At 40.6% G+C, this 15,970-nt stretch overlaps 1 protein-coding gene across 3 annotated transcripts in view; it reads right to left on the minus strand.

Moving 5' to 3' along the window:
- Nucleotides 1-15,970, minus strand: part of PLCG2 (phospholipase C gamma 2) — a 71,690-nt gene that overhangs the window by 42,960 nt on the left and 12,760 nt on the right. For all 3 annotated transcript variants that reach the window (XM_075433369.1, XM_075433370.1, XM_075433371.1), the window contains exons 3-5: nucleotides 7,473-7,613; nucleotides 4,580-4,673; nucleotides 3,038-3,085 (exon numbers count right to left, since the gene is read on the minus strand). In XM_075433369.1, the coding sequence (XP_075289484.1) occupies nucleotides 3,038-3,085; nucleotides 4,580-4,673; nucleotides 7,473-7,613 (283 nt within the window). The remainder of the gene's footprint in view (nucleotides 1-3,037; nucleotides 3,086-4,579; nucleotides 4,674-7,472; nucleotides 7,614-15,970) is intronic.

Here is a 15,970-nt window from a genome sequence, read left to right on the forward strand (position 1 = left end):
AGGTACAGGTGAGCCGATCTAACAGCTCACTGCTGTTACAAGAAGCAACCCCAACTGCTCTCTTTGTGCCCCATGCTGTTCTCCTGTTGCTATGGTCCCACTGCTTCCATAGGCCAGCTGTGACACTCATCAAACTTTCTGCTAACCTGACTCAACTTGCTAGGCAAGCAGAAAACTGCTGTGCCCAAGAGAGAGCACATTTTCTACCGGCTTCATGAGGTCACCCAGCTCACCTCATGCCCAGACCAGCGTCATGGCCAGAATAAGAAAAGGGGCTGTAGTGCCCAATTAGCAGCATGTCGAGATGCTAGAAAAGGAAAGACTGAGACTTCATCCATTCAGCAGCACCAAGCTGGTACACCAACTCAGCTGTCTCCTGTAGCCCCACTTCAGTCACCTGCTATTCAACTTATCTTTGGATAGCAAGGAACGGAAATCAGGTCACATTTTCTAGGACACAGTATCAAACTCCAGGTATTCAGCGTAGGCACTGATGTGAGCTCTCAACAAGACACAGCATTACAGTGGGACATGTGAAGGGCATGGGGACAAGTTCTAGAATAGAAGATGAGGAGAATTCATGACAGCAAAACGAAGCAGGGAAGAGTCAAGAGAACGCAGGCACAACATCTGTGGGTCCTACTGCCAATGCCCATAAAACATTAAGGTAATACCAACAGTACGCGAGAAAACAAGACTAAGGTACTCTTAACCTACAGTGCAATTCATAACCCATTAACACCCTGCAAACTCAGGGTCAGAACAGTGTCACTTGAAAGCAACAAAAAAAACTAGCACCTAGACAAAAAGTAACACTTCTATTCCACAGTGCCCATGCACGCAGCTGCCCTGAGAGATATTCTCATCTCCATTGTGTAGAGCGGGAAGGAGGCAAAGCAAAAGGAACTTAGTCAAAGTCCATGACAAAGCCAGATTAGAACGCGGGAAATTCCTGGCTTTCCGCCTTGTCGCCAGACCTCTGGAAAAACACACTTTTAGGAGCAAGAATGAACACTGTTTGTACCCTAAACACCAGGCACAAGCAATTTCCTCTAGCCAGACAAGTGCAAGCTGAAACAAAGAGCTGGTACTTCATTACCACTGGAAAAAACTCAACCTGTGAAACAGGACTTGCCTGGAAGCCTAACCTTTACAATTAACCTCCCTAGAAACTGCAACACTAAACACAATGAAACTCCGTCCAAACCACTTTCCTGAATTTCTCTAAAAGCGTGAATCACCTACCAAGTGAACGAAAAACTGCCCTCTTCACAGTGCAAGTCCCCTTGATTCTAACCAGACTGCCCTGTAGTGATGAAACAACCCTAAAGCAACAAACGAAACCTCTTCAGTAGACATACACTGTCAGCCACAGCTTCTCTATCCTAACACTTGCTTTTACTTCATGATCCCCGCCAACATATTGCCATTGCAGGGCCAGTTTTTCAAAATACATCAGGAGATACAAGTAAAGGATGCTACTTTCCCCTTCACCACTCTGGCCAGCCTAGGAAATACTGCTTTGAAATGGTGTCTCAGCTCATGCTGAAGCCAGCTGCACAATGCGACAGGCTGTCTGCAGAATGGTGTTATTTCCTGCAATAACACAGTCTCATTCACACAATAAAACACCACACTTTATTTTGCTTTTAGGAAAAGGCCTAAATGAGAGGAAACGCGTGTACTTTTCTACACTGAATTACACTTCAGAATAAAATGCATGTTCCAGACAAGGAGCAAAATCATGGCAAAGTAAGAGACATGGGGGAGGACGGGTTAACGTTCTTCTCAGTGTCACATGATTTCTGGCAACTCTAAGGAGAGGTATGCAGCTGAATTCATTAAAAAAAAAAGTGTCCTTTGCTGTGCAAAAGCTACAAACCCACATCACACATGAATGTGAAATGAACTACTGAAACTCAAACATACGAAGCTGCACAGCACACTGGCAGCTGCAACCCGTGGGACTTCTTCACATGAGAAGCACCAGGTCAGAGGCGATTCTTTGGCTTTGGCCTATTCGAATATGCAGCAACGAGACAAGCCCATGTAGCCAGGCCAACTGAGAAAAAAAAAAAAAAAATTGCCCTTATTCCAAACCATTAACTTGGCTTCTTTCTATATCTATCCTCAAAAGTATCTTCTGTTTCCCACTGTTAAAATAACTCTTTCACATGGTACTACCCTGTCATACCAGAACTCCTCCTCCTCTGCCCTAACATCCTCAGGCATCTCTGCTCCCTCCTCTCCCCCTTAATATTCTGTTCTGTCCTCCTCATAGCTCTGACTCCTCCAGGAAAGATTTCATCTTATTGTTGGGACAACCCTACCTCTGGGTCTATCTGACACCGCTGCTGTCACTAGTTTCAAACTAGACACCACACATACTAGCCATATTCAGACCCCACCAGGACTGGAACAAGGGAAGGCTAATAATTTAAACATCTGCCCCAGATATTGAACAGCCCATGCTGAACTCTGCTTATGCAGCTTCACTGTTCTGAATCACCAAACAAGCTTTTAAAAGCTGGTTCTGGTCTGCCTAAATTAGTGTAGTCACTCCAATGCAAACACGCTTCAGCAATGAAGGAAGAACTGGTGGCATAGCTGCACAGGAAAGCTCACAGCAGCTTATACAGTCCGAGCTGCTGCGCTCCAACTTGGCTATGCAAGGGCAAAGGCCTCTGTAAAGCAAGCAGCCTAACATACCCACACAGCTGAGCTGAATCTCTACAGTAAGACTGGAAGAAGACAACTCTCTTTCATCATTCTGGCAGGGTAATTCTAGGCTGAAAGCAAAACCATTTACTTTTCATCCTTTGCTTCCTCAGTGTACCACGTACAAGAATATGAGTGAGTGCTATGAACATGTTGCATTTAGCAAAAGGCAAAACTCAAGTTGTTAAAGCAAGCACAAATGCCATTTTCAGGGGTCTCATATTTCACATCGTGGATGAAGAATTATTTTCTTTTCATTCCATGTTAGAATCTGCAACAAAAGTTCACTAACAACAAACTGAACAAATAGAGAGCTTACCTACTTCTTCTGGTTTGATCAACAGAATAGATCTGCTTTCTCAGCCAGCTTATGGAAAAGAGTGGAGGAAAAAAAAGGTTTAAGCTAAGAATTACAACAAAAACACAGCCAATGAAATACCAAAATCCATAGATGAAATGAATAGCAATATTTAAAAATCATAAGATACATCTGTTTTAATAAAGCAAAAATATTTACAGTACAACATCTAAGGATTCAGCCAGTTTCATAACCGTATTTGTAAATACATGCTTTTCTGCTGCTTAATACTGCATTTTAAAGTCACATAAACAACACAGGAAGGGGAAGGGCGGACAGGACAGAAAAGAATGAGCAACCAGAAGCTGTAAAAACATAAGTGGATAAAGCAAGCCAAAACTTCAGCTAATCTAAACTGGAGTAACTTCATCAAGTCAACAATCTATGCCAGCTGAGGCTGCTGGCTCAAAGATCTGTTAGATATATAAAAATTAGGAGGGAAGAAGAGCAGTTTAGAGAATTTTAGAGAAAATCCTCATTAAAGCACATATCATTTTTAGGTACATGGCAAAATACTATTAGCAGCTTTAAAAGTAAATATACCCACAGACGATTTTGATCTGATGTATGAACACAGCATGTCATTATTAAGCTTATCCTCAGTCTCTGTGGGAATCACTCTGCTGCACAAACAGCCTGGAACCCCATAGCACTTTGGATAACAGCTTGCTGCAATGCCATACAACAGATAAGAATAAATACAAACACTTTCTCCACAACTGGAACGGGCAGCTGGTAGAGACAACACGAATGTAAAAGCCACAATTTGGTCAGGTAACAAGTGAGGACAGGGTATAGGCTCACAACAGCTAACAGCAGTGACCACAAACAAAAATATCAGCACTGATGAAAAGCAATCAGGTAGGGAGACGGCATTAAAATCTTGTCAATAAAGCTGGCATTCTGAGCACAAGCAGTTTCATGTGCAACATCCTCAGAAGCATTCAAGGCACAGTTTCACCATCATCTGGCTGGCTGCTCAAAAGTAATCCTTGAAAATGTTCATCTTCAGCCTGGCTCTGCGAGTCCGCTGACCACATTGCCGTACAATGGAATGGGTCCAATAAAAAGGAGAAACTCCAAAAGAGCACCTGTGCATTACTGGGACGCAGGACACATGGACATCTAGCAGAGCAAGCCTACTGTGATTGCCTAAGACATTTGAATTTTCCAAGAAGTCAATGCACACTTACACCAGATGTTCTTGCAACCTCACTAAGAGATTTTTGAGTTGTTTTGATTTGGTTTTGGTATACAGAACATGGTAAATTGCAAGTCCACAACAATGGATGCCACAGAGTGCAATTCCAGAACATGTATATAGCAAAATAGACATGGAGAATTTCCATATGAGCTTTCTGTATCATACACTAACTGGAGACTAGTTGTTTTTTAGCTAACTGGCAGGCACCACTTGTTGCACCTTAAAAATCTCTTTCAGATTTTCCACTTTCAATTCCAAAGAAACAGCAAGCCTCACAAAGTGAAAATATGTCCACATACCTCTCTGTGATCGCAGGTGTGGGAGCGCTCATGACCTCTTGATACAAGATATTCAAGCCACACAACCATTTATCAGCATCATCTTTAGAGTCAGCTGAAAAAAATCAATAGGCTATGAGAAACATCAAAACAAAATCAACACAAAACCAAGACATAACTTGTGATATTTAGATAAACCCTAGTATACAAAGCTGCTGGTTAACCTTTCTCTTTGATAAAACTCATTGCATAGCTTTATGTTGCTAATAATAAAACTAATTAAAAACAGCACAAATCTGGGGGTGGGAAGGTTAATTCTGGAAGCTTTGTCAAAAAATACCTCCTTTTAGAAGCCTGCTTATCAGGGCAGGCAAGTGTCAATATCTCAGCAGAAAGACTATGAAACTACTGCTGAGCTCTTGTAGTGACACAATCAAAATTCATTTTCTTATCTTCTGTCTCTGAAGTGGCAAAAGCCCAGGGATCTAGATCCAGAGCAACCTGAAGTGCACAGACCAAAGAACTCGGTGTATTATAGCATAAAGCTAGTTCATTATACTCCAGCAACCTTCAAGAAAATGGTACTGGGTTTTGATGGATACAACCACGTCCTGTCTATCCCAACCATGCATGTGAACACAGATTGTTTCAGATTAGAGTTAGGCAAGAGGAACAGGAAGGGAGCAACGACCAAAACTGGTGTAGCTTATATAGAACACTTTAATATGAGTTAAGTTAAAAAAAGATCTGAAGTTCCTTACACGGCTTAACACTAGAAGCCAAGTACATCTTCCTCCCTTACAAATTGGTTTATCACTGTCTTGTTTTGTTTTAAATATAGTTTCCATTTCCCAAGCCAGAAGAGTCCTCCACATCATTTAACATGACTGCATTTGGTAACGCTTCGACCCAGCAGAAGCAAGATGACAAACTGCTTGCTGGGTATAGCCTTCCCCAGGGAACACCAGTTAAGCCAAAACCAATTTTGGGGGCCTTGGATGAGATTCTATCACTACAGCCTTCAGTTGGGCAAAGTCCTTTTCCTTTCGCACACTGGTTCTGAAACTTCAGGAAGGCATTCTTAATTAAAGCAGTTCTGAAAAATTATTTTCACACAGAAGCTGTAATCTGTGCAAATTCTTTTAACTGCCTTCAAAGTAAAACAGTTTCTCAAAAGATGAAGATTACATTTCTTTGAAACATGCTTCCAAACAATGCTTTATCCCCCAAGGATGAAGCTAGAGCCCAGCCCCAGCTCCCCATGGAAATGTTTTTCAATTGGTCACAATTTCAGAAAGAACACCCACTACCTCTGCCAAACCAATTCTTCTCCCAAGACAATTCTGCCCTTTATGACAGCTACCATTCCCTTTAAGTAACAATTACTTTATGCTGTTTTAAGAAACCGCAACAAAGCACTTCAGCAACAAAAAGGATTTCCCCCGTAATTGAAAGTAGTATTGTGTTGTTCTGCAGTTTGGCAGTATAACAACGTATCTCCTGGTACCGCGTGTTCTCAAGCTACTGGCAGAGGCCTGGTTTTGAGAACCACCATGGAGGAGGGATGGCGGTGGCTGATTGAGGAAATCAGTCTGAAGTACCTGGCACAGCTGCACTTCAGCACAGCCGCTTACTCAAAATTTTCACAGACTGCAGCCAACAACAGTAAAACTTATTTAGAGTTAAAATCGTATAACAATGGATTAGTCACAAGCAGTCCTTAATTTCCAGTGCATTAGACTGCATAAAAAAGTCTTCTAGTACTGCAATCTATAGGCAATTAATTCCATTTAAAGCTACTGTTCACATTGAAATGCTTACAAAGCACTCCTCTAATTAAGATTTTGAAATTAATTTAATTATTTAAATGGACAAGTGTGTTCCTGCACAGGACAGAGAGAACTACCACTCCCAATAAATTGTCTGTATGATTCTAAACCAAGGATCCATCACAAACTTCTTAGAATAGAAAGCTCTTTGTAAACTCCACTGGTGAGAAACTGTATTCAGCTTAGCCTGTAAGAACTTCTATCCCTTTTCATTTCAAAATCTTTGGTTTTCCAACCCTGGATAATCTCACTTGAAATATGAAATGCCCCAACCCTTCCCACAGATACAGCATACAACTTCCCTCTGTTTCACACAGATTTCTTCATTTTCAACTTAACACCTTCCAGTTTTATTTATGGTCCCCTAGTACTTCTTTAGAAGAGGTTTAATATTACCATGTGACATGTGCACACACAACCCAAACAGAACTTCATTTTTCCAAATTAGTCTGCAATTGCTCACTGGTGATAGGAAAGTTTCTGTGATACAGCTGCAGTCTAACTCTTTATGGTTATTGTTTCCAGAAGCATTTTGGCCAGATTCAAAGTGCTAGGGCAATATTCTGGCCACACTGAATACAACAGCAAATCCTTTGCTGGCTTTGAAGCGAATAATGTCACCTCTGCTCTTCACAGAATCACAGAATCACAGAATAGTAGGGGTTGGAAGGGACCTCTGTGGGTCATCTAGTCCAACCCCCCCGCCGAAGCAGGGTCACCTACAGCAGGCTGCACAGGACCTTGTCCAGGCGGGTCTTGAATATCTCCAGAGAAGGAGACTCCACAACCTCCCTGGGCAGCCTGTAAACCAGTGTTGAAAACCTCACTGGAGATATTTAACCAGCGAAAGTCTACCTTGCCAGAAATGATTGAGCAAATCAGAATCTACACTCACACGATACACTACCTGAAAGCAAAGCATTACAAATACAGTAGTTCACAGACACGAAGGGCCAAGTAAAAGGTCTGTCTCCACATTGTAAACATCTGGTGCACTCCTGAACAGCAGAAGTCAAAACCACAGTATTCTTTGCATCACTGTTCCATCAGTAGGTTTATAGAAGAAACAAAGAAGAAAAAAGTACCTGCTAAGCTTAAGGTGTTGAGGACAAACTGGGTACCATAAAAAATAGTAAAGCAGTGTTCTTCCCTTTGCTTTGCTTTGCAACGCTCAAAGTCCTTTGAATTCTTTCCTGGGCGAATTTCTTTTATTTCCATCAGATCCACTGAAAGAAAACAACATTCAGTCAGCACAACTGCACTTGCATTCCAGCAGAGCCTGAAACAATAAGATGAACAACTCAAAGCATGCATACATACATGAAATATCTAAATATATAAACATATAAACTTACAGATCTTTATTGGGCAAGAAATGCAAATTGCACCAGGTCGCAATCCACAAATCCACAACTAAATGTATTACTGACCAACAGACAACAGTAGAGAAGGACCAAAAGATGAAGAAAAATAACTTGTCATATTTTTCATTGTCACTGACTATCCACAGACAAAGTGTATACACATAGCCCCTTTGGGTTACAGAAGACATGATTTCCCAAATGGCATTTACTCAAAGCAAGAAATTTCCAGTTGCCATGACGACTGTTTAGAGACAAAAAAAAATAGATACAACTTCTAACTTACTCATCTAAAAATTATGCATCCGATCCTAGATAGTCAGCTAACCTCGTCAGCTAGTGTAGTCACTGCCACTTGTAAGAGCAATATTTAAAGTAGGAATATAAAGAGAAAATCCAGCCTAACAATTAAAACATTTGTGAGTTCCTTCCTGGCCAAATCCAGAGATCTCTGTCATCTAACATAACCTGCTGTATCACTTTCAGCTTATTGCTTTCTACAGCACACAGGTACATATTAGAGCAGAGCAGAATGGGAACACTGCACAAGCACACATTTTCTCAAGTCAGCTCCCTTTTTATCAAACCCTTGCTACATGGCCTGCAAAACAGCAGTGAGACAGCACTGAAACAGAAATACGTGCACCCTCAAGATAAGATACTTATTAGAAAACTGAGGAAGTGGTTTTGTTCTGCCTGTGGACCAGACAAATAAACAGCTCTTCCCACTTTTGGACAGTCTTAACTTACAACCTACAGGATGAAGAGTGAAGAAAAACATTTCACTGCTGCTCTTGAAATGTGTTTATCGGACCTAGCAAGATCCAAGGAAAATAGACGAGGGTTTCTGTCTGTGAATTTAAAAAAATCGCAACAAAAAAACTGTTTTAAATGAGCACCTCATCAGTAACAGAACACAGTTAATAACATAACAAAAAAGCAACCCTGCTGTCAACAGAGGGGGAGCTGAACACTGGTTAAAACTTCAGCCTATGTAACGCTGAGTTTCTAAGATACCAACATAGAAAGGAGGGAGAGACTGGCAAGGAAGTTCATCAATAAAATCCTGATAACGAAACATTAATTCATCTTGGAATTTCTTATTCTCTGCAAAGTATCCCAGGCCAAACTCTCCACCAGACACTCCTTTCTCCCAGTCATTAGACAACTTACCTTGGGAAAATGGGACCTCAAAGATTAACCTGAACTAATCACAGGACACAAGCAGCTTTCTTAAACTATTTTTTCCAAGTATAACTATCTTCAAGATAGAGCTTTTAATGTCTCAACCTCCATGTCTCAACCACCCTCTCAAACCCTGAAAACATCTCCTAAGATCTGCATATCTCATTGGTCAAGGCCCCTAAATTTAGATGCAAACTTCCAAAATAAATTCATGACACGACCATAAATGACCAGCAACAAAAAGCTCCTCGTGGTGACTCTGATCCCCCTACCACCCAGCATCTCACTTCGATCCCTAGTGGTGTATCCAAATATCTATCCCAAAACGCCACCATCTGAAAAAGACGATCTAAGCCCACCAATTCACATTAGTATCAGCAGAGAACAATCAGGATGCAGAGACAGAAAGCACCCAAATGGGAGAGGGAAGGAGGTTGCATGGCTGCAATAAACGACATGGGACTGCGCACGATGCTGGCTCGTTCTAATCATGGGCAAGAGCAACCCCAGTCACTTCTGCTTTCCCTTCACCCAACAAATCCCTGCCAAAAAACAGTTTTAACTTAAAAGAGATGCACACCTTTCATTTCACACTCCAATAAATCCACACATATGAACACACCACAAAGACCCCCTCAAAGTATAAACTATAAGCAGTGCTAAAACAGGTTTCACAACCTGCATTGCTGTTATCATTTCAAGTTGCTCTTACCTCATACTGACCTCTGAAACAAACACACAAACTTACTCAATGTCTCCCCTCACTTACATGTACTCACTACAGTTCTTTCCTTGCATTACAGCCTTTCAGCCCTACCATCCCACTCTCCTGCGTGAATGTGTATATACATATAGGCACAAGGATTTTTGTATGCACAGGCTTCACACTGCTAACTGTATTAATGTTTCTCTGACTGATCTTTGAAAAATAAATTAATGTACACTAATTGCTAAAAATTCAGTACACAGAGGAATGGTTCAGAAACAGAACAAAACGGAGGGGGGGGGATATTTATATTTAAACCCCTCAAATTCAGAATTTTACATTCCTGTACTTTTCAGGTAACATATTATATATGTCTTACAAAATTCTGGCAAGATATCATTACGTTTACTTAAATAATATATGAAGCAGATGTACAAAACACAAGCTTTATTAAACACTCTTTACATTTTTACAAAAAGAAAGCTATAATACACGTTATAGTTTCAGAAAATTAATAGAAACTACCTGCGTATATTTTAATGACATTTTATAGTGTCATTTAGGATGCATTATTCTATATCATTGAAAGAAAAGCCACGGCAGAAAATCAAGAGGGGGGGAAAGAGAGACGTGCACAGCACACACAAACTTTGGTCTCGCGCTAAGCTCTGCTGTCTCCCCAGGTAGGCTGGAGTCACCTGGCACCCTCCACACAACACCCACTAAATTCAGAATGGCTGATCCCAACTGAACCAAGAAAGGAACAGGCCAGGAAAAGCTGCAACATGTTTCAGACTCAGATTACTAAATGAGCTGTACCACCTTAGCTGTTACACAGTTACTGTGAACTTTTTGTAGCACAATCTGTCACTGAACAATTAAAATGTAACTTCATGCCTGTGCCAGAACTACAAGCACAGCGCCTTGGACACTCTATCTTCTTACTTGAAGTACTGGAGTTTTCCTTCTTCTCAATCCCACGTGCAAATTGCAGAGCCATACCCTGACCTGGCTTCGCAGACAGAGGCTCCTGCAGCCTGACACACCTGAAAAAAGCACAGACCTGGACACACGCAGCTTGCAGTGTCAGTTCAAATCCAATACGCTTGCAGGTGCAATTTCCATAAAACAGTGCAAGAAGATTAATGCATTTCCCAAGGAAACGTCAATCAAAGTATGCTCTGTAGAGAAGTTGACTCACATCCAGCAAGACAAAGAGGACGCTTCCAACGCATTCAGTCCCCAGACAAACACTTCAGAAGTCTAGTGCCACTCTAAAAACCCTACAATACTAGTTTATATTTCATCAATTCTTTTATGTGGTTATTTCCAGGATCTCCTTGGCAGCCTCATCAGTCACCTATTGATTCTGACAGCTCCCTCAAGTGGCTCTTTAACAAGACCATACTCCAAGGCACCTTCAATTACCATCCTGTTTCAGGCTCTGATCTGGATGTGCAGTATTTGTGGCAGTTCAGAGCCTGAAGCTGCTGAACTTCAGCTCCTGCTGTTGTCTGTTGTTCAGCAAATCAGTTAATTCAATGGATCATTACACTACTACATAGCTACTTTCCAAAGACTGCACAGATTAATTGCTCAGTGCCTTCCAGAGCTCTTTGCTGCCATAAACGTAACAATAAACTTTTGATCCTTGACATCTCCACTGCTCTCCATTCAAATAACCTGGCAGTAGGGATCATACTTGGTTACACACTTCTAGGTATTGACTGCTGTTACCTTTCCTTCAGTTACCCTTAGTGGCAGATGGTAAAACAGAACCTGGATTCCACTACAGTAGGTGCTGTGCAAGCTGAGCAGAAGACAAGACATAAGGTATATACAGGTAGAGAACGATGTGATCAGGAGAACTGCAAAAAACATTACATTGTTGTACAAAACAACACTGTGCTCCTCCTTCCAGGAGAGAACCAGCCCTGCTGTTCAAAGGGAGAAGTTCTGCCCCTTTGCTCACCACGCAACACCCACCTCTGGTTGGGAATGCAAGCATTCAGCACCCAAACCAACAATGGGGTTAGGGAACAGACCCTACTTAAAACCAGCCAGTGACAACAGCAGAACACCTTGAGTTAGCTGGAAGTGCCCATGTAAGTTCACTGTAGGAAGGCATGTTTGCGTAGATCAGCTTTGGTCAATTCAGGTAATTTTAGGCTGGAAAGTCAGGCAGACTGTATGTAAATAGGGTAAGCCAAAAAACCTTAGAGGCTGTCAACCTAGCAAGGTATCCTTGACAGAAGAGTCTTGATAAACAGTGTAAAAATTCAACTGAGACTGGCATTACGGACTACAGTCTTGTAAGTCAAGGCTCCCGATTCAAAGTCCAAAGTCCCCAAGAGTCTTTCAACATCTGTGGCCACAAACGATGCTTGCATCAGAGCTCAGAGTTCTGTACTTAATGAAAGAGAAGAAAAAGCCTACAGAGAGATTCAAAGGAGGCTTACAGAGTCACAAATCAGGCCATGAGAACTATTTACTTCGGCAGGTATTTTCAATAAGTCTCAAGAAGGGTAAAGGGAAACTACTGGCAATGCTTTGGAGAGAAAGATAAGGGGCTCTGATAACCTAAGTGCTGTGGACCAAGACATGAGGTGGGAATTCTCTATATAAATATATGCGCATTTTCATGTGTATATAGCAACATTCTGCACTTCAGAACCAGTTTTCAGAATTCATTTTTTTTTCCCCAACAATTTGCATTACAAAATATTCCAAAGAAGGTTTCATTTTGGGAGAGGCAGAAACAGCCCACTGCAACACAGGCTATGTGCAAATGAGCGCCCAGTGAATGAAGAAAGCCTTTAGTGCCCTTTTGCAAATGTACTTCATGGTGCTTAGTGAGGACAATGGCTTTGTTCTCACTTCTGCAGAATTAAAGATTAACTACACAAGGTGTACAGCAATGAAACACAGATCTTGTGCAACTCTAAAGTGAACAAGGTGAGGCTTCCCACAGAGGACAAAGTCACATGAAAGCAGAAATCTCCTGCAGCACAACAGCACAGATGTGGCATGGAAAGTAATTCAGCTCATACAAGCAGTGAAATTGAGCGAGACATTCAGCGGCCCAAGGAAGTCATTATAGCTAAGCCACAAAATTATCAGAAAAGACAGTTACAAGGATGGAATATGAGAAACGGTGCGGTGTATCTTGAGAAAGCACATATGACTACCTTTCCAAGGGGTCCTCTGGGAGTTTAGCTGTGTGACTGACACAAGCTTTAGAGAAGTGCACCTTTTAAACCCACAGATTTAAGTAATCAGGTCACACAGAGCTGTCGTGCACTAACAACAAATTACCATTAAATTAGCAACTTCTCACCAGACTGCTCAGTAGAGCAAAAACATCTTATGGCCCTTCCCAGTTTAAGCTCTGAATTCAAGGGGCCATACATCTCCAACAGCTATTGGTTTCATATTAAAAATCAAAAGGTGCCTTCACATAATGAGGTAGGAATAGGGTAAAATTTACATATGGGCCCATAAAAGTTTACATTCTGCTTCGTGCAACAAAACAAAAATGTTGCCATACAAAACTTTGACTTTGAGGAAAGTGTACTGGAATACCTACATCTCGCACTCACTTTGATCAATCACATTAGGGGTGCTCAGGTCTATGAGGTTCACGCCATCCTCGTTTCGCTGGCTGGCCATGACAGGAAGTCTGGTCGTTGTAAGTTAGCATTAAACATTGCAGAACTGAGCTGCTAAAGGGAAGAAATGATTTGAAAACAGCTAAAGGCTACACACGTTCATTTTTTCATTTGACCACAGAAACCAAGCTCTAAATACTCAGCTGAAGACTTACACAAACATACCCTGGGGGTAACAGCTGAAACATCGCAATTTCTAAACAGAAAAAAGGTTAATTTTAAAAAGGTTCCTTTGAAAAGCTACTCACAAAGAGCAAGAATTGGATTCACTTTTGCAATGACATACTATTTTTTAACAGTATTCAGAATACAGAAAGGAAATGACAGAATATGGACTTGGGATTTTCAGTGCGAGTTAAATTTTCTTCTTACTTTATGTCTGAAACAGTAAGGAAATTCAGACGGAAAGAAATTCTGCTAGTACCAAAAAAAAAAAAAAAGTCACTACTAGAAACTAGCAAGGTCAAATACAACATTCAAGCCAAAAGCAGCACTCATTTCACACTCCTCAGCAGAATATGTAGATACTCATCACTTCTCCCAGAAAGCTACAGATACCATAAACGTTTATATCATATTCTCCACAGGGAGGGGGGGGGGGGAAAGTTTTCCACCACAGAGGAAGTTCACACTGGCGTTAACAATTCTACTAATTAAATGACTTAGCTGTTTAACCTATGAAAAAAAAATTTTAAACCCCCCAGCTCTGTTTAAGAATCTAAGCCACTAGCAAAAATGGTCTCTTAGGTGTTAGTTTTTTTAATTTTCCCAGTGTATCTGACAGCCAAAAGGATGCATGGAATCTAAACTTGCTCTCTTTGGCAGGTAAATTCAGCAAAGAATTTAAGAGAAAAATTAGCATAATTTAAATTCACGGAAAACATGCTGCAGGATAAAATGCACAAAATACAACAATAAAGACCAAAAACGAAACAAAACAACCCTTAGCTAGAACAGCATCACCTGTGGCAACACACATAAGATTGCCATTACATTAAATTGTACATCCCTGCATTTCACCTTCTCCTGTAAATTGTATGTGGCCAGACCTGGTCCTGTTATCTACATGACTATATCATAGATGCACCGCGTCGCCAGTGAGCTTTGATCATCCAATATCCAGGTGCAACATTTTGCAGAAACTAGTGATTTCTGCTTGGCAATGTAACACACCCTTAAAAGAGAAACACAGTGCAATCTTGCAGATTGAGAAAAAACAGAGCAGCTCCCACAGGTTCTAATTCTACATATAATATGAATTTACTAAGTTAGTTCTTTGTTTCCATTCACTCCCTTTCTTAATATACCTGTGAAACACAAAAATTCAACTTGTTTTTTTGTGTTGTTTTTTTTAATCACATTCTAGAGGACAAATTCTATAAAATTTCCTCTTTTCAGCAGGAAGAAAAATCTCAAGCAAACCTAACAATCTTTGATACTTCTTTTTCATAGGTTACATAAAAGATCAGTAATACTAAATGAACTTGAGATGGCAGATGTATTTAAAAAGTAGGCCACAGTCATTTTGTTCTACAAACTCTGGAAAAATATTACAGAAAAAACAGAAGACAGACAATGTGAAACTATCAGCCCATGTTAATCCTAAAATAAAGCATTATACATTGTAGGTCACAACTTTCTACTAAAACTGAAAAAACTTGTAAGACAATCTTACTGCATTAATAAAGGTCTGGACTGCAGAAAAAAGAAATGGTGACTATGTGTTACAGTGAGCCTTATCACTAGCATCAAAAGCCTCAATTTAAGTAGCCTTTATTCCTCTGCTTTGTAATTTTGCAATTACATTGACAATAGGTCTGTATATGCCATTCCCAAACAGGTATGTCATTCTCTGAGAAACAGAAGGCTTTCAGAATAAATTAATACTAACACATCTATTCCCTTCTCTTCCAACCTTATTTACACCCTAACCCCGTGGTCCACATACAGCAAGAGCATTGTAACAGCTGATATATGACCTTTTTCTAAACACTGCCCTCCAATGCTTTAAACCTACTTCTTGTTGTGTTCTTGTGCAACTAAATGGTCACTACATTTTTTTTCTTGAGTATTTTGCAATAAATCAAGAACATCAATAAAGACAGGTGACCTTTCTTTTCCAAAGATTAAGGGATTAAAATATAGTTTAAATAATTTTACAAATGTAGGTCACCTCTTTACATGAAGAAAAAAAAAATCCTAGGTAATCAAAAAAGAGAAATCTTCTTATGTCCTCAACAGAATCTTCCTTGAAGTGTGCGTGCTTTTATTACGGAGAAACATGCTTGCACATTCAGGGAAGGCATCACTGATTTCTCCAAGCATAAATTCTCCTGGCTGTGAATCATCACTTAACACACGGGTTCATGGAAGAGTATAAAGAAACCCACGTATTTTCCAGTGACTAACCAAACTCTAGTGGCCACAAACTTTCCCTCAATAATTGTTCCTTAAGCACTTTGCGTCTGATAAAGAATGAAATACCCACTACGGATCAGCTTGCTGGAGATTTACACCTTGCCACCTACTTGCTCTACATTAAATACCGTAATCTCTTTGGGCCCTAATTCATTCACATGCATATAAATGCGTATACCACAATATGAGGAAATTTGGGAGGCCTTAATTAGTACTATTGAAACGTACTCTCTGTCAGCAAACCC

Source organism: Opisthocomus hoazin, chromosome 12 (assembly GCF_030867145.1).
Source record: "Opisthocomus hoazin isolate bOpiHoa1 chromosome 12, bOpiHoa1.hap1, whole genome shotgun sequence".
Taxonomy (NCBI): Eukaryota; Metazoa; Chordata; class Aves; order Opisthocomiformes; family Opisthocomidae; genus Opisthocomus; species Opisthocomus hoazin.